Source organism: Salvia splendens, chromosome 19, assembly GCF_004379255.2.
Source record: "Salvia splendens isolate huo1 chromosome 19, SspV2, whole genome shotgun sequence".
Lineage (NCBI taxonomy): Eukaryota > Viridiplantae > Streptophyta > Magnoliopsida > Lamiales > Lamiaceae > Salvia > Salvia splendens.
Genome location: NC_056050.1, coordinates 19475521 through 19495309, shown reverse-complemented (window position 1 = coordinate 19495309; position 19789 = coordinate 19475521). Strand labels below are relative to the sequence as shown.

Here is a 19789-nt window from a genome sequence, read left to right as displayed (position 1 = left end):
TACTACCCGTATAATAATGTGGTCTCATTATCCACTAACACTACTTAATTATACATTTCCCCACCTCTCTCTTACTTTACCAATTTTGTTTTAATTCACGTATCATATCATATGCCCATATTTTTATGGGACAGAGAGAGTATTCTATATTGTATGGCAAAATTTAGTTGTAGCAATATGACTTAGAACAAGAGACAGTGACACAATCTAAGTGCATCATCTAGTCTTATACCCTCTCCGTCCCAATCTAAGTAGAACATTTCTTTTCTGGTACAAGATTTTATGTAGTGTTGTTTTGTGAGTTAAGTGGAGAGAATAATGTAAGAGAAGGAAAAAAGTAAAGAGGTTGATGTTTCTATTTTTAGAAATATGTCATTTAGAATGAAACATCTCAAAGGGAAAATGATGTTGGAATAATTGAGTGAACAATTACATAAAGCTCTCTATGATGATTAACAAAGAACGACAGAGAAGGAACATAAACTGTACAGCGGAAGCGTACCTTGATCCATAACGAATTGAACGGCGGAATTGCTTTGCAGCGGCTATGGATCTTCCAAACGATTAGAGACGTCCTTCACAAATCGGCTGCCGAGAGAATACAGAGATATTGAACGTTCTTCTGACGTCTGGGGACCATAACCCTAGCTTATATTTATATTAAATATAAACCCCTTTATTTTCTATTCGGTCCCTCATCAAATAGAAAATCCCATATGGTATCTACACTTATTTCCATACAAATAAATACACTTTAACCCAAACTTTAATCTTTAATAGTTCACTTTAATTGGGTAACTGAAAGATAACCATACACATTAAATTAGTCATGCGGAAGCCCAAAAATTCTAACAATCTTCCACTTGGGCAACACATGACACCAAATAAATGTGTACAAACCGAATAAGCGCTCAAAAGTGCTATCACATAGTGTATTTGCGAACAATCTTATTATCAACTATATCAACATAGGACTAAAGAGGCAGTCACCATATTTTTTCATGATTAAACCCGTCAGCAATCACATATGCAAATATAATCAACAACAGATCAATTATGGAGTGTAGCATGAAAATTTCATGCAAAGTGGTCATACATGTCTATTTCCAACTGGTCATCCCAAATCCTTAGTGAGATCAAACCAAAACCAAATTACAAAAGTAATGGACAAAACACAATACTTTATTTCTGCAGAGAATAACATGAGTTTATAACTTCATGTTCAAAACATAATATAGAGCAATAACCAAAATTACTCTCATTGAACGGAAGTACCCTTAAACAACATAACACCTATTTGGGCTACATGCCCATGAATGACCTTGAGTTTTAGTCCTTTAGTGAACGAATTTGCTATCAAATGTGTTCCCTTATGCTCTATAGGTATTTGTCCATTCTGACTTTAATTTACAACCAAGAAACTATGACATAGCAGAGCTCTTGTTGTTTGGAATACAATACTGCAGGGTTATTGTCACAACATAACTTTAGTAGTCTTTCAATACCTTTAACAATATGCAGCTTAGTGACAAAATTTCACAGTCATATTCAATAACTAGATGCCCAAAATAAGTTACGAATTCTGTTGTCATGGCAGAAGTAGCTACAAGTGTTTGCTCAGCACTTCTCCACGAAATGGCTCCACAGCCAACAGACACACGTAACCTAAAATGAATCATTTTCTGTATTGGCATCTAATAAAATCAGAATCAAAACACCTAAAGATCTCTCCAAATGATCTGATTTTCTGTATGCGAGCATGTAATGCTTAGTTCTCTGTAAATATCTTATAACCCGTTTTGCTACTTCCTAATGATCCATATCAGGTTACTGAGATATTTGCACAGCATATAAATAATTAAAACCAAATTGGGTCTAATACATACTTGAGCACACATTAGGCTCTCAATCGCCGAAGCATATAGAACCTTCTGCATGTTCTAAATCTCAAGATTTATCTTAGGGCACTGAATAAGACTAGGTTTGTCTCCCTTAGTCATAGGGCTATTTCTTTACTTGCAATTATGCATCTCAAATACTTTAGGCACTTTTCCAATATATCCCTTTTGTGACAACCGAAGAATATCTCGAGAACAATCTCAATTTATTTCGATTTCAAATACAAAAGAGGTTCCCCAAAGATCTTTCACCTCAAATTTCTTTGAGAGTAATTCTTGGTGTTGTGCAATATTCCTTATCATTAATTGCAATCAATATGTCATCGTCATGCAATACCAAGAAGATGCATTTGATCCCACTGAACTTGTGATACACACAACTATCAATAGCATTTTTTCTGAATCCAAATGAAAGAACTGCTTTATAAAATTTGTGGTACCATTTACGAGAGTCTTAATTGAGGTTGTTGAGATTGACTTTAAATGATATCATCCACATGAGATTGAATGTTTACAACATTATCATCTTGAGGTTCTTAATCTGCTTATTCTTCAATGATAGTAATTGATACTTGAACATTGTCACAAGCAGTAGTATGCGTCTATACAGACTCCTCCTCAAAAGTAATGTTCCTTAATACATTCTTCCCCCCAAACTCAACATCCTCAAAGAATACTATGTATCTCGTCCCAAATTAGTTCATTTTGTGGGATCATAAAATTTTAAAAACCCCTAAATTTTTCTGGATGACTAAAGTGAGAATATATGTTATAGTCTTTAATGCCTCTTCCCAAAGCGAATGTGACAAGGAAGAATGATAAATCATACTCATTCACATATATTTAAGAGTTCTATTTCGTCTTTTAGCTACACCACTGATAAGTCGTATTCTAGGCCTTGGTTACTGGTCAGTATAACGTGCATAATTGGAATATATCTGCAAAACAGTTGCTAAAGTGTGCAGGAAAAGGGTTCCAGTCAGAAGGAAAGGTATCGGATAACTCAGGTGAAAAGGGCATCAGAATGTTGCTATACTGACCAGTATGCATGCCAAAAAGGCTCGAGATGGAGAAGAAGGATTGCTGGGAAGATCAGCCACAAGTAAGGGCAAAAGGGTCATTTCGCGAAGAGAGTCTACCCTAAAAATCAAGGGCAAGCCTCCCTATAAAAGGAAGCCACTTGGAGAGAGGAAATCATCATCGATCATAGGAGGAACTTTAGGAAAAACACTCTTAGTTAGAGTAGTTCTCTCTCGGCAGATCAGTCCTTCAGCCTAGTCTTCTTTCATATTCTCGTTCCTCGCCACAGCCATGGTCACCTGAGAGTTTCATCAGTTCATCGGAGTTCCGCATTCTCTCATTCCAGTCAGCGAGTTGTGTAGTGTCAGCAGTTCCATCGCCCGGAGTGGCAAAACAATCGTTATTTGCTTTCTTAGTTAATCGCACTTTGTTTCTTACGTTGGATCGGTTACATTTTTTATATTTGCTTACTTTGAAGTCTTAGCTGTGATCCAAACGTTTTTATGATATGAAGTCGTTTCTGTGCATCGGTTCCTGTTTGATTCTGTTTCTTTCTGCCTAGATAGCTTAGATCTAGTTGTTACGGTAATTTTCAAGTGTTGCGAGCATGTTCTCATTTCTGAATTGATAAATCTGAGCTCATGAATTTAGATAGATAGCTGTTAGATTTATATCTGAAATGGTTAAGTTTGAAAGCCTAGTCTACGTTATTCTGCCACCTTGCATGCTACCCAGTGCGCGTAATTTCAGTTTCGCTAGTTTAATCTTTTGATTTGGAGTTTTAATTGTTAGATCTGTTCTTGCGAAGTTGTTAATCTGCATTTCTCGTCCATGAATCTGGGTTTGTTAATCTGAGTTTATTCATGTTGAAGAAGAAGACATCCATATCCAAGTTTGAGACCACTTTTACTTTTTAGTTACTTTTTGCTTTTGTCCTTTACTTTTCTCTACTTTTTCTGCTGGTACCGTACAGATCTGTCAGCCTAGTCACCTAACTACCATTTATTCTCTGATATTCCGTTTAGCCTTTTATAGTAACCCCGTACCTTCCACATATTTTCTGAAACATAATGTTCCATACTCTCACGTACACAGCTGCTTATCGATCATCTTTCACACCTCCTAGTCAGTAGAGTACCACCTTAATTTACAGTCTAGGTAAAATCTCAACCCAAAGCGTGGTAGCTAACCAACCCTTCCAGAATATCACCACAATTTTCAAAGCGCATTCATCTCTGTGGGATTCACCCTTACATCCACTATACTAGTCAGTAAAAGTGGGTTGAGGAATTATTGATACCAGGTTCAGGCATAGCTGGGATTTCCATCCTGATCAGTAGGATCCATCCTTGGCTTGACACGACACCTGCACACAAACCAGCTCTATCAACCACTCATTCTAGGCGATCCCGACATGGTGTACTAAGGGACGATCACTCTTCCGAATAGAGGGCAAAAGGTCTTTGACATTGTTCACCTGAGCAGTCATTTCTGTAGTAGTATTCGCCACCACGGGCCAGATTTGACTTCCTTAATGTCATTGTCGAGTTGGAGCTCAACATCAGCCCTGAATATTTTGAACTTGTCTAGAACCTCAGACTTTTTATTGGTTAAATATAGGTACCCATAATGAGAACAATCGTCTACGATTGATACAGACATTGTTGAACATTCCAAGAATCTGAAGGGAATGACCACAAATGTCCGTATATATCATTTCTAAGGCATTCGTATCTCTACTGGCACCTAGTTCCAATACTTGATATACTTTTCTTTGATACATTGAACCCACAAATCACCATCTGAAAGATAAGTGTATTCAATATATACCATCTGACACAAGTCTCACAATCCTTTATTTTAAAATATGACCTAAATACTTGTGCCATAAATTACTGAATTTTCATTATTTAATTTTCTTTTAATCCCTTTGATTCAACATGTAAAGCTTCTGAATATGAACTAACATAATTAGACATGTAAAGATTGTCATATGCACTTAAGGAAACAGTGCCCACAATATTGGAATTATTTGAAGGAATAAACTTACTATTTCTGAATGAACAAGATAAACCAATTTTTTTTCAAAACAGAAATAACAATCAAATTCTGTCTAAAGACAGTACAATAAGGTATCCTTCAAAACCAGAATAATTCCAGTTTTTAAAAACAATCTACAATGCCTAATAGTCTCTACTTCCACAGATTTGTCATATCCCATATAGATGTATCTTTCACCATCAATTGACTTCCGGCAGCTCAGACAACCTTATCGCCTTATGTGAGCAGTAGTATCAGAATCTACCCACCAAATATTGTTAGGGACTAAAGTCAAATTAACTTCAGAACAGACCAAAGCAAGAATTGCACCTTTCTTTACACGCCATGTGTGATTTTGATACAATTCTATTTTTTTGATATCCATATTACCACAAAGGAAACAACTATCATTATCCTTATGTTGTTTCTTTTATGATGAACCCTTATTCATAGCAGCATTCTCAATACACTTTTCTTAATGCCTTTTACTTTATTTCTTGAGATACTGACCAGATGTGCAAAACCAAATGCACAAGCAAGTCTTTAGAATTCAAGCTTAAGTGAAGCACCGTCAGACATTTTCATAATGTGCCCCCTTATGTTGCCTTTGCCCTTATACTTCATTGAGATCAAGCATGCTTGTCTCAGCCTTAATATTTTTCGCAAAACTTTCCTTAATTTTTGGCAAGGTATGTTCACTGCCTTAGTGATATACTTAGATGTAGTTCCTCGAAAGGCTTCTAGGATGCTATACCCAATGATCAGTAGACTTACACGATTCGAGTATTCCTACTTCTCGTAGTTTCTCCTTTGATAAGAAGTACTACCGTCCGTAGGAGAAGTAGGTTGCTCAATCCTTAGCGTGTAATCCGGATCCATGCAACCCAGAGCAATCAAAATATAATCATTGCAATCCTTAAAATTTGGCCCATTCAACACTACATATTGTTCATGTTGGAAGAAACCGCAGAAGCAGACATCATAAATGAACAGAGAACAAAACCGAAATAATTGTCATGCTCACATAATGAAATTCAAATAAGAAGGTAACATCTCGAGGTACTGGCACAACATCCATATCAAGTCTTTTGACAGTAATATGTCCAGAGCCTTTGTCCTAGCGGCAAGGAGCTTAGACATTATTGCATGAGGTGCCGAGTTCGAGACCTCTTGACATCAGTTGTAATTTCCTCCTATCTATAGTATATGAGTTTATTTGTAATTTCCTCCCTTATATAGGAGTTATTTTTTTTTAAAAGTCTTTTGACAGTAATATGAATTTAAAATTGATAACCTCATCGTAGTGATCAAACACTGACAATAAGATCGGTCAAGTAGTGTCCACCTTTTGGCATCACACTACTCACATGAATACTGAATAATTATCACGTATTTATCACCACAGGTATATATGTATTCTGTGCCAAATATTAATCTTCCTTTTGGCCGACTAACATCCGCATTAAAATACACACATACATACCTTCCTAACATTCGCAATAAAGAAGTCTAGACAAGAGAGGTTACTTTTGCAACGTCTAGCTTCGACTAATCTACTTTGAACATTAGTAAAACATTACGATGTTCCGTGCACAACATCCACATCAAGTCTTTTGACAGTAATATGAACTTGTAAATGGCAACCTCCTTACGGTGGTTAAACAATGACAATAAGATCATGTTAAGTAGTGTCCACCTTTTGGCATCACAGTACTCACACGAAAACTGAATAATTGTCATGTATTTATTACCACAAGTATATGTGTATTTCGTGCCAAATATTAATCTTCCTTTTGGCCGACTAATATGTGCATTAAAATACACACTCATTAGTAGAAAATAAGGAACATGAGATGTACCAAAAAATTTGAATTTACAATTTTAAAACTGAATACAAACGCTTGCAAGCAAGTCGTTGATAACTTTCTGGAATACAGTGGCTAGCCAATGAGTCACTGGGTTCGCATACCTAGCAAACTCAGCAAGTCTTTAAATCCTTACGGCCAACCCAATAGCTCCCCAGCAAATCACTGACTCCTTACGAGATTCTGTATAATTTTTCTAAATCTGATTTTACCATAAAAATTGATAAAAAAAATTTGAATTTTAATGTTCCCAATATCGTAAACAACAAACATAAACAACCAAAGCAACATCAAAACAACCAAATGAATCCACAATACACGAATTTTAAACTTTATGGATTCCCCAAAACATGGGAGCACGAAAACCTTAATTGCCCAACAAGATTATACATTTTGCAAAACTCTTTATAGAAACTGAAAGCACGAAACACATAATCATGAATTCTCAGTTCTTACTTTTGATTCACCATTATTCTAACTGAGATAAACACGAAACAAAACTCAATTCATAAGCAGCAGGTCTGTGTGCGCAGACATTCAATTTCTTGTTGACCAATTAAGCAAAACTTACGAGACAAACAACATCAATCCACAAAATATTTTCGTCAAGTATGCAACACATACACCCACAATAGCTCTCATACGTGTATGCATATCCACAATGAAATTACCAATTCAACAACCAAAGCCGTACTGGAATGCGTGCATAAACAAAACCTTAAATCAAATGAATTCACTAATTAGCAATTCTCGGTACGTGAGCAATTGTGAATTCAAATTATCAATTAAAGTTCACCAAAGTAATCAAGAATTGACTAAATTCAAAAGCCATCCACCATGAATTAATTCAATTCATTAACAATTCTTCACGGTAAACAGAAAAACAATTCAGCAACAAAAACAGTCAACCAAATCCATAAAATACAAAACCCTAGATTTTATGGATTCACGAAACAAGCTAGAACATAAATCCTGATTTTCCTTTTTTCCAATTCTTAGAGAATCATCAATAGAGTGGCTCTGATACCACTTGTTGAAATAATTGAGTGAACAATTACATAAAGCTCTCTATGATGATTAACCAAGAACGACGGAGAAGGAGCATAAACCGTAGAGCGAAAGCGTACCTTGATCCATAACGAATTGAACGGCGGAATTGCTTTGCAACGGCTATGGATCTTCCAAACGATCAGAGACGTCCTTCACAAATCGTCTGCCGAGAGAATACAGAGATATTGAACGTTCTTCTGACGTCTGGGGACCATAACCCTAGCTTATATTTATATTAATCCCTTTATTTTCTATTCGGTCCCTCATCAAATAAAAAATCCCATATGGTATCTACACTTATTTCCATAACAAATAAATACACTTTAGCCCAAACTTTAAATTTTAATAGATCACTTTAATTGGGCAACTGAAAGATAGTCAACCATACACATTAAATTAGTCATGCGGAAGCCCAAAAATTCTAACAAATGATTCACTTAGAATGGGACGGAGGGAGTATTTATAAAGTCATGTTATTAGGTTAGACGAGAGATTCATATGGGTTAGAATGGGACGGAGGGAGTATTTATAAAGTCATGTTATTAGGTTAGACGAGAGATTCATATGGGTTAGAATGGGACGGAGGGAGTATTTATAAAGTCATGTTATTAGGTTAGACGAGAGATTCATATGGGTTAGAATGGGACGGAGGGAGTATTTATAAAGTCATGTTATTAGGTTAGACGAGAGATTCATATGGGTTGGACTGAAGTCTGAGTGGAAGGTTTATACCTAGTTTATTGTTACCATCTGCGTTGAATTTTAATGTAGTTAAATAAATTCATTTATGCTAAGTTAAATTGGCTCAGCAAGATATGGAAAACACCTTCAGCCTGGCCTGTCCGGGCTGATGAAATAACACAAATACAATGTTATTTTTTTCTTACAACTAAACAACATGGAGAGCCATAATACATACTATTATTCTAGTGAAATATGCTATGAAATGGATCCTTAAAATGTCGTGGTTTAATATAAGTATACAACCGATATATATATGGAGATGATTCAAACAAGAATGCGTCTAAATCCAGAAATGCAGCCCAAATTTTGACTATATGATTAGGTGATCTAATGCTTAATAAATTAACAGGTAATGAACTAGTTAGTTAATAAATTAACGGGTAATGAACTAGTTAAGGAATATGGCTATTAAGGATTATAGTTTAATCCTACTCATTTTATTGATGTATACATAAGCAAATTATTTGGATTTTAGCTAGTTAATTTATTATTGTAACATACTCAACTTATTATTTTGTGTACAGCAACCGAGTAATAAGGATTATAATTTAATCCTACTCATCATATTGATGTATACATAAGCAAATTATTTGGATTTTAGCTAGGGTGTATTATTGTAACGTACTCCTACTTATTATTTTATGTGTAAAATTAAGGCGTATTAAATTATTTATATCCATGAATCAAGAATCAAGACCTATGGCGTAGATAAATTGAATTAATTTGTAACAACATGATAAAGAAGATTTTTATGATTCCATTCATGTATGTGTGATATATCTGTTGGAGTTGGACTTTAGTGGAGCTGATATTATTCGATGAGAAAAGGATGAGGAAGGAAAACATATGGTTGCTCACAAAATGCCAAAAGCAGCCTTCCATTATCTCCACTTGGCCGTCCAAATATAAGAAAACCCTTTATCTAAAGTAGTAGTAATATCAGAGAGGGAGAGAGAGAGAGATGGCCTCCCAAGAGCAGGATAGCATTGGTAGTAATAGCATATCTAAAGATGGGTGCATGTTATCACCAAGAGGGCAGCAGTGCTTGTGCTCACCAACCACGCATCAAGGCTCGTTTCGATGCAGGTTTCATCGCAATGATACCTTCAAAACTCCATGCTTTACTCGATCTAAATCCATGCCTCAATCCGCCGCTGCACCTGAGGTTTCACCAAAATCACCCACGCTTTGAACTTTAATTAAAGACTCTCTTTCATTTCAATACTTCAACAACTTGTAATATATATAATATGTCATTTGCAATCAAAGTTTGTGCTTAATTTTCTACATACCAACTCTTTATTATCTTCTCATGATGTTTTCTAATTGGTGTATGAGTTTACGTTAGTTTTTTTCTTGAATAATTCAAAATCGGAGAATAATTAGTTCCTGTCATATTTTGAATATGCATATAACTTTATACTACTATCATGGTATTTCTTCGTCCGATAGTATATGTTCTATTTTGTATAAATTTTAAGAAATAATCATCAAAGAATATAAATATAAAGAGTCAAGGAATGTGAATTCTACGTATATTAGTTTTACGTACTAGTAATAAAATATTTAATGAAATAAGATATACATTCTAAATTATAACGACAAGGAATTAAAATGTGACATGCGCTTGAGGTTTCATTTGCGTGGGAAATTGCAATTAGTTCCGGATTTCAATGTTTTCGTCTGAAAATAGATAACTTGGTTGGATAAGTATGAGTGAACGAATGGATACATATCTTGAAAATGATAGTATGTTTTGTTTTCTTGAACTATTTTAACGTTACTATTTTAATTCAGAAATTGAAGGTGTAAGCAAGTTGCGTTAGCTAAACATTATCTCTATACGCAAGCGTGGGCAACGCTACTTCTTTCAAATTTCTAAAAACCAAATTGAAGAGAAAATGGATATGGTTAGCGTAAACTAATTATGCAAATAGGAGTAATATTTATTCTCCATATAATTGCTTTACTGAAGTCCAGAAAAAATATATTCCCCGTCTAGAAAAATAATTTTAATAATGAATATTTTAATAGAAAGTTTATAGAGAGATAAAAAGAAAAATAGTTAAATTATTAATAGTAGTTTACAAATATCGTTTAGAAATTGATGGCAATTTGTACTTTGATTTCTTTTGCACTTGTAGTGGGTCCATTTTGTCTTATTAGCTAAAATTCATGATTTCTATTTAAAAGTATAATTTCCTCCTTAGCTTCAATAAGCTTGTGGTGGGTCCATTTAAATTGTGTCGAATTAACGACACAATTTACATAACAGTCATCTGTATCGGTTTCATAATAGTATGCACGTTTAATTGGCACGAGTTTTAATATTCATTCCTTTCGTCATTAGGAGTCATTTCTTGGCGGAATAGGGATCCCACTTATATACGTTAGTTTTAAATAAAATGTGAGTGGAATGAGTTAGTGGAAGGTGAGACTCTATTACCATTTATGATAAAGTGAACCGAGACTCCTATTCACGGACGGACTAAAATATATAAACGAGACTCCTATTCGCGGATAGAGGGAGTACCTTGTTTCTATATATCCCTCCGTCCACGAAAAATAATCTTATTTAACCATTTTGGGATGTCCATAAAAAATGGTCTTATTTCTAAAAATGGAAAGTTTGTCTCTTATACTTTGTTCACTTTTTCTCCTATCTCTCTTACTTTAACCCTTTTTTTGTCATTTTCTCTCGTACTTTGTCAATTTTTCATTAAAACTTGTTTCGTTTACAAATAGAACTACTCTCTCCGTCACCCAAAGTTTGTCTCTGTTTGACCCAGCACGAGTTTTAAGAAATTGTTTGACTTTGTATTAAATGTAGGTGTGTAGTGGATTAAGGGTCCCACATTGTGGAGATTGAGGGGTGTATTTAATGTCTGTTTTTGGAAAGATTCCAAATGGGACAAGCTTTGCGGGACGGACGAAAATGGTAAAATGGGACAAACTTTGTAGGACGGAGGAAGTATTTTTGGATGGAGGAGTAGTATCTAACATCACAAATAATGTGAATCTTAGGAATTCAAGATACATATATTTGCTCCGGACTTGCTCTTGTAAATATTACAATAACCCAAGAAACCAAATAAGAAATGGAACAATGAAAAGGTGGAAAAGGAAGAAGATGAATGTGTTACGATTTAGATAGATGCTTGGAACCTATGGACCTTCTACAAAACAATGAAAACAACCCAAGGCAACTTTCACCAAAGCAAAAATCTAATGGCTCCACAAAACTAGCAACACAAGAACTAGAATTGCATACCTTAACATTTAATCAAAGCCCGACAATAGATTGAAATGCCACCACATGGGATTTTGGATAAACCTTCAAAGATGAAGGGGGTGCTCAAATTTGAGACTTTGTTCAACAATATTATTCAAAGCTGCCCCAAAACAAACCCTAGTGTAGTATTTATATTAGGGTGAGAAAAAGGAGCAAAATAAAATAATTTTTTGTCAAAAAGTCACATTCCTAACAAAACGCCCGACCAAGTGTTTCCCATGGCTCATTTCGCCCGCCCGCGCGAAGTTTCTGGACAAAAAATGATCTTTCGACAAAAATGCCTGTCCGCGCGTTTCTTTCTGTACTGCGCGCTTTTCTTGAATTGACTATAACTTCTTCTCCCGGACTCCGATTGGGGCATGCAAGGTATTCACGCAAAGCCCTTTCGAATATGAAGACAATAGTGGTTGTAGAGTCGAATTTGGATGTCATCTTGATAGGAAGATTATTGTTTGAATCAGACTCCATCCCCACTTGGTTTCTTGTCACGTGTCTACCTCTTCTCGGACCCTAATCAACCCATGACCCTCGATATCGTTGTATTCTATTTTTGTGAATACCCAGATTCACATCAACAAAGATGGTTAGCATTATGTCCTAATGGTCAGAAGACCATTGTTAGCACTAAGAGCATCTCCAAGGGGAGAGGTAAATGATTACCTTATTTATCTTTTTTTCATGAAAAATCATTCTCCAAGGGGAGAAGTATTTGAAAAGGTATTATACATTTTCCTATTTTGAAGAAATATCTTTACCTCTCCATCAATGGAGAGGTAAAATCTTATAAATACCATATTGCCTTCTTTTCATGAAAAACATTCTCCAATGAGGAATGTATTTGAGAAGGTATTACACTTTATATTTTTTAATGCATTTTGTACTATTATTTTATTTAAAAAAAATATTTATCTTTCTATATATATCTTTTTCCTTTAGAATATATTATCTTTTAAAATGATATATTTTACTTTATAAATAAATAAATAATATACTTCTTTCATTACCTCCCCTATCTCTAACAGATATTTTAGGATTAACCACAAGTCAAAGGTTGACATTGTTCTTCAACAAATTTATGGGACGTGAGAACTGATCCAAGTGATACGACGAAGAGTAAAAGCTATGGTTTAATACAATATTTAACACATTTTAATAATGCCAATTTTGTCGCTTTTGGTTTAAACTGGCAGATTTTTTTTTACTAAATCAAGTTAACATCTGTGGTGGGTATCAAAGATAACTGTTCGAACTCATAGAACTCTTTACTTACCTCCTCTAGAAGAGTTTTTGGGCATTGTTTTATACTACTTTGGTCCCACAATAAGACTCATATTTCATTTTTACTGTAAATGATAAGTAGGTCTCACATTTTATTAATTTATCCTCTAAATTATTTAATCTACTCTTCTTTACATAATTTTTTAAAACTCACGTCCACATCATATGTGACTTCTACTATGGGACGAAGGTAGTACTAAACCAAACAAAAATATACTCCATATAAAGAGAATATAAATATTAGTAGTAATAGTACAAAAATATAACAAAGAAAAGTAGTATAATATTTATAGGAGTATCAAGTAGAATTTTTAATCGATTTACCAAATGGTTGAAGATGAGACAAAGGGGAAGTGATGCACCTATGATAATGTTAACAATGACCTAGGTGAAGGAGCCTGCTAGAGTTGCCCACGGTTCGACCGCCGGTTCCGGTTTGGTGGAATTCGGAACCGGAATCGGAACCGGACCGTGAGGCTATTTCACGGTTCCGGTTCGGAACCGCCGATTTTCCGGCGGTTTACACGGTTCCGGTTCTCGAACCGGCGGTTTCGCTGTTCGATTTATTTAATTTTTTTAATTTGAAATTTGGACTTATACAATAAATTGGAATAAGACAATGGATAATTTAAATTGAAATTAGACGAATAAGGTTAAAATGATATCAATTTTATTGAATTTGAGTTGTAACGGAGAACGATACATTACAATTTACAATACATATACAAGTATACAACATACAACAATGTAATATAATTTACAAGTGTCGTCGGAACGTAAAAAAAATTAGAGTAGCACTTGAATAATTCAAATGGAAGTACAATAGCACAAATGAGAAATTTGAGAGAAAGAGATAGAATTGAGAGATTGAAGAAAGAAACTCTTATTAACACACGAGTGGGGTGAATGTAAATGAGGATAGAGGGGGGTATTTATAGATAAAAATGGGGGGAAATGGATGAATTTGAATTCAAAATCCGAATTTTTTTTTTGAGTTTTCGGAAAACCGGCGGTTTTGGCGGAAAACCGCCGGAACCGCCTGTTTCAACGACAAAACCGCCGGTTCGGTCAACAAACCGGCTGCCAAAAGCTGCGATATGTCGCCTCGGGTTCCGCACCACCACCAAAAGCCACCGGTTTGCCGGTTAACCGCCGGTTTCCGGTCCAAAAACCGCCTCAACGCATGAAAATGCTGCCCCGACTGACGCATTGGTTTCCGCGCCCGAACCGTGAAGCCGCCGGTTAACCGGTGGTTCCGAATCGTCCTGAACCGGCAGTTCGGTGACGGTTCCGATTCGAAAATTCTTGAACCTGAACCGGGCTGCGGTTCGAATTGCGACGGTTCCGGTTCGAGGAAATTGCGACGGTTCCGGTTCGGAACCGGAACCGGAGCCAGTTAACCGCCGGAACCGGAACCGGTGGGCATCTCTAGAGCCTGCCCACGCAACAAAGCACCAAACAAAAGGCTGAGCCAATTGCTTTTGGGCGTCAGTTTTATAGTAAATGCTTAGCCTAGTTTTATGAGAACTTTTATTATTCCTAACACAGAAAATATAATTTCTTTTATATTTTAAACCATTTTTAAAGTAGGTCCAATTTGTACATTTGGTGATTTTGAAAGAAAAGAAATACCCCATTGGGCAATTTAACACACGTACGAGGAGATGAAAGGCGACACAATGTAAAATATAATCGATCCACCCACCGGTAATTGGAAAAAAAAAGTAAGTACAAAAGAAAATAAATAACTAAAAATGGGAATTGTTCACCACGGCGAAGAAGGTGGCGACGACGATGAAAGGGAAAGGCCGAGTGAGACCGAGGCGCCCTCCTCCACGTGATGCTTTTGGGCTCCGCTGCTCCCGGTCTCAATATCGGGTGACGAGGCAGGGGTTTCAAATGGCGTATTATCTGTCTTGTTGTACATTGGATTGCAGATGTATATGAGCTCCTCGGCGCTTGTGGTTGACGAGTCAGGAGAAGAAGCTGCTTCTCTATTGCTGCTTCGGAAGAGTTGCTTCCCTGAGTTTGGAATTTCCGGCGCTGGGAAGAGGAAGCTTCTTGGAGAGGGAGATGCAGAGGGAGGAGTAAGAGGGTGCAGTAGAGCTCGGCCAAGAGAAGAAAGACGAGCATTGCGACTGCCGCCACCATTGCTATTGCTGTCTTCCCTTTCATCTCTCTCTTTTTGGCTGGAAAAGAAAAATATTTTGATTTGCATGCAATTGTAGTACAATACTAACAGTACTTCCTTCGTTCTCTCATAGTTGACGCGAAACCTTTCGGCATAGAGTTTAAGAAAGAAATGTTGAATGTGTTAAATATATAAATAAAAAAGTAAGAAAGGGAAAAATGTAGAGAGAATAAAGTAAGAGAGTGGAAAGTAAGAAAGATAAAAAAGTTACTACTATGCATGGAAATGACCCAACTACGAGGGAACTGCCTGAATTAGAAAAATAACTCAACTATGAGGAAAATAGTATAATTTAAATTTAATACTGTACAAAATAGATAAATGTAATTTTAGATATTTGCAAAATTAGGCACATTTGCACACATTCATACGAAGCAAACTAACACACACACATGGCACGCATATACACACTCACACATAGTGCACCACAATGCACACGTACTAACACAACACATGCTTTAGAAAGTATGTAGGATCACAAAACCTACATTTCTTACTTATGATAATATGTTCAGCTAAAACAAGACAAAATTCACCTCGATTGCATACCCCCTTTAGACGAGGTCAAATGCAGTCAAGCTTTGATTGAATAAAACATGTTCCACTTTTTTAATATTCTACTATTGTGAATAACCTCTACTCTCTAGATATCAACTCAAACCAACCAAACCATTCAATTAAACTGACTGCTAACAACGTTATACTAGTAAGTACTACTATATATAATTCTTCAAATCCAATGCTCTACTAATTTGGAGAACCAAAGTTCACTCTACAGGAGCCTGCACATTTCGAATACTTTAAATAGTTAGAAAAGCTTCGGAATTAACCATTCTTTTCCTTTTCCTTTTCCCTTTTTCAATGACAAAAGCTTTGGTAAGATATACGAAAAGAACAGTGTGAAACAAAAATTCCTTAGGCAATAGGATGGCACAAGTATGGCAAAGGCACCCTTGGGTGTTTTCGGAATTTTTATTGGGTGAAATGATGGGGTCGACCCATGGATTTTTCTTCATTTCTTTTGCTACATTTCGCTCAAAAGGTTGAAGGGGGAGATAGTGCACCAAATTGTTCGCAATCAACAACTTGATCCTCTTCCCAAGGGATCTCACATAAGGGATCCCGGGAGAGCCGCGACTCCAACTACCAATTCAAAGGCAATAAAGATAAAATAAAAAAAATAAGGGAAGCATGACAAATACAATTTTTACTGAAATAGAATTGCAATCAAACACATACATCCAGCATTACATTGCAATTCATATCCATTTCATTCCAGAAAAGTATGGAATCCAATTTTCCAACTCTCATTGCTGCAACTGAATGCCTAATATTGAGGAAGGAAGAACTTGAACAGCTTCCTGCCTCGAAAAAAATAGGGACAGGCGATCAGAAGGCCGATTTCCGCTTCCTAGACAAGCATCTTCTGGTTAGGGACAACTTGCGCCTCACAGGGATATTTTCATCATCACTATCTTCACTATCCAAGACGATTACATCATCAGGTATTGGCACCTCCTTTACCAGTTCTTTTAATGTGACCGCACTCTCTCCATCACAAACCTCAACAGTAGGCTGCTTCTTACCTGACCTGACATCACTTGCTGGGTGCAGACATTTCAAATGAGGACGTGATAGGTTCTCAGGATGCATGATCACATTCTCGTTGCTGCCTCCTAGTTGATTCAAAGGCTCTACTGGAAGCTTTGCAGCTGTTTTAGATAGTTTAGGAGCTGCAGTTACTGGTATAAAAGCTGATTTCATGGCTGATGTATCAGCTTGCTCAGTCAGTTGAGGCGACAAACATCGATATGGAGCCATGTTCTCTTTACCATCTAGTAAATGATTTTGAGGGACTCTCGGATGATCTGCAGATGGCATAACCCCAACCAAGGCTCTTTTCTTAAGACTCATACTTTTGGAGCAATATTCTTTTCTGGAAATAGCATCTTTAGGAGGATTGGCTTTACCGTGGCTGCTACTATGAGACGACAACAAGCCTTTTTGTGGCCTGGCTAAACCAAGATGGGAAACAGTCACCTGGGGAGTGCATTGTGATTTTTCGTCAGAGTCCCCACACAGGTTTGTCTTAACAAGGTGTAACGATTGCTGTCCTTTACCAACACTCGTGCCGTGGCTTCTTTCTTCATGGCCTTCATCTTTCAAGGATGCTAAGTTCCCAGCCTGGACAGACGAGGACTCTGGAGAATCTGAAGCAGTTTGGATTTCCAAAAATGGACTCTGATTTGACATGCAGCTATTTCCACTTTCTACGTTTCTACTGTGGGAAGCAACTGGAACTTTTGGTGACAGTTTATATCTTCCGGTTTGTAATTTTCTAGAAGTCCCCGTGTATTTAAATGAATCATTGATAGCTTCTTTAAGCGGTGCAGTTCCAGTATGGTTCTCTGAGGAATTATGAATTGGCATTTTAGACATCTCCACACCATTGTCCCTACTGCATCCTTGAGACTCCAGTGATAGCTTCCTGTGCTCAGGAATGCATATGGGATCAACTGATCCTTCCATTTTGGTCTGCAGCAGTGGGGTTAGTAAAAGCATAAGTGGAATAGACACACACACTATATAACAGACTTACTTGTGATGTGCTTCTACTTGTATGAGTCTGGACCCCATCTTCGTCCCTAGAAATATCAGTCACTCCAGGTTGAGCATATTTTTCAGTCATGGATTTTGCATCGCGATCAAAAGCTTGTCTGTTATATTTGTAGTCTCTGCTCTGCAGAACATTGGACAAATATCAAGATAGAGTATGTATCTATGTATCTATGTTTGAATAGTTTATCTCAAGGACAAGCGTCACTCACTGCTTCATGCATAAGGCCATCATCAGGATTAGGTTCACTTAGTAAGAGTCCGATGCTTGTCAAAACAGTTGAAATGTTAAGAGATGGCTGCCACATGCCCTGCATCAATTGGATTTTAATATTAGCTATGGAAGCTCAGAACTACTACCAATTAGCTATCCTCGCCATAACTCTGTACACAAGTTATGAGCTAAGTCAAGTAGCAACTGAAATTTGTCAGTTTGCGAAAAACAATTATACAATCCTTCCATATATACAACAGATATATAATGGAAGAAACAATAAACTTTGAGAACACAGATATGTTATCAAAGACAACATATGGAACCAACATCACAGATTATGCTAATATGTTAAACTATAGTTTACAAGTTCCATAGTCTCCTATGGAGTATGGACAATATGGATCTGCAAACTACACTACAGTTAAACAAATTAAATCATAAACAAAGTACAAGTCCTTTTGATATTAAAAAAGTAGTAATGTAGAGATCTAAAACAGTGCATGTGCATGTAGATCCCCGACAATACAAGTCTACCGAAAATGTCTTCTAACCATTCCCAACATCACATAAACAAATTATCCCAATGGAATGGAGCAACAGCAGTTGGAATCCACTGCTGACTTAGTATAACAAGGCAGTAACTTCAGAGATAAAGCATCCATCACTTATCCAACTATCAGGCAGTATTGGTGAATGAAGTATCAAATATAGTAGTACTAATTTGCAACAACTAAAACGGTGTATATGCAGCATACCTTGGGCGGTAGATTTAGGATATCCAAGCAAATACGCCCACCGTTGTCTATATTAGGATGGTATATCGGCGTTGCAAAAGTCACAATCGGAGGCTGAAACGGGTACCTTCACAATAACAAAACACCGCATTTTAAATCCGACGAATAATAGCTATTTTACAAAAAGGAAAAATCATTTAGCCGACAAGAATAAATGAATCGATGGCCGATAACTTAAATTGAAAAGAGTGTATACCTTTCAGGTATTTGGATCTTAATTTTGAAAACGCCATTGGAGTATACGGTTCCCTCGGGTCCTTGAAGCACTGCAAAATGAAAATTCAGCATCTGGAGACGGTAATGTAATTCGATAAAACGTATATTTGTGTGAGCAGAGAGAGGGAGAGAGTTACGCGCATCGATGGAGGTGAGAGAGGAATCACCGCCGGCGTGGTGGTAGTCGGAAAGAGTGGGGAAAGAGGCGCCTGGAGGTGGATCGGTAAGTAGGAGCTTGAATTCCTTTTGCATTCGCAGGTTCAATCTCGCAGCCTGCGCCATAGCCATTCCACTGTTTGAATTTTTGGGCGGGCGGTCAAGTGGCTCTTCTCTCTTTATTTGAATTTCAACAGTCTCTCGCTTGAATACAACTATTTATCCTTTTAGTACTAGTACTCCAAATACTCCAAATACTCCCTCCATTCAACTAGTACTTAAGCAACACAACCAAATACTCCCTCCATTCCACTAGAATATTTACTTTCTTTTTTAGTTCGTTCTACAAAAGCATGCATTTTTTTATTTTGAAATATCTTTTCTATTTGTTAAAGTGGAACTCATTCTCCAC

General features: G+C 36.6%; 1 protein-coding gene across 2 annotated transcripts; it reads right to left on the bottom strand.

The window, feature by feature from the left end:
- Window positions 1-16570: 16570 nt before the first annotated feature.
- LOC121778511 lies at window positions 16571-19559 on the bottom strand. 2 transcript variants are annotated; one of them, XM_042175876.1, is made up of 6 exons: window positions 19359-19559; window positions 19202-19271; window positions 18967-19072; window positions 18207-18305; window positions 17978-18118; window positions 16571-17913 (listed from the first exon to the last, which is right to left on the bottom strand). In XM_042175876.1, the coding sequence occupies exons 1-6, from the start codon at window positions 19507-19509 to the stop codon at window positions 16768-16770; spliced, it is 1713 nt and encodes a 570-aa protein (XP_042031810.1). In that variant the 5' UTR covers window positions 19510-19559; the 3' UTR covers window positions 16571-16767. The 2 variants fall into 2 exon arrangements, with proteins under 2 accessions (XP_042031810.1, XP_042031809.1); XM_042175875.1 differs by having other exon boundaries at window positions 19202-19559.
- Between the last annotated feature and the right edge of the window lie 230 nt (window positions 19560-19789).

Coding starts and splice junctions, on each gene's coding strand:
- LOC121778511 (XM_042175875.1), bottom strand. CDS start 19,509: ATGGCTATGGCGCAGGCTGCGAGATTGAACCTGCGAATGCAAAAGGAA. Junction 18,306..18,966: donor TCCTAAATCTACCGCCCAAG/GTATGCTGCATA, acceptor CAATTGATGCAG/GGCATGTGGCAGCCATCTCT. Junction 18,119..18,206: donor ATGGCCTTATGCATGAAGCA/GTGAGTGACGCT, acceptor AATGTTCTGCAG/AGCAGAGACTACAAATATAA.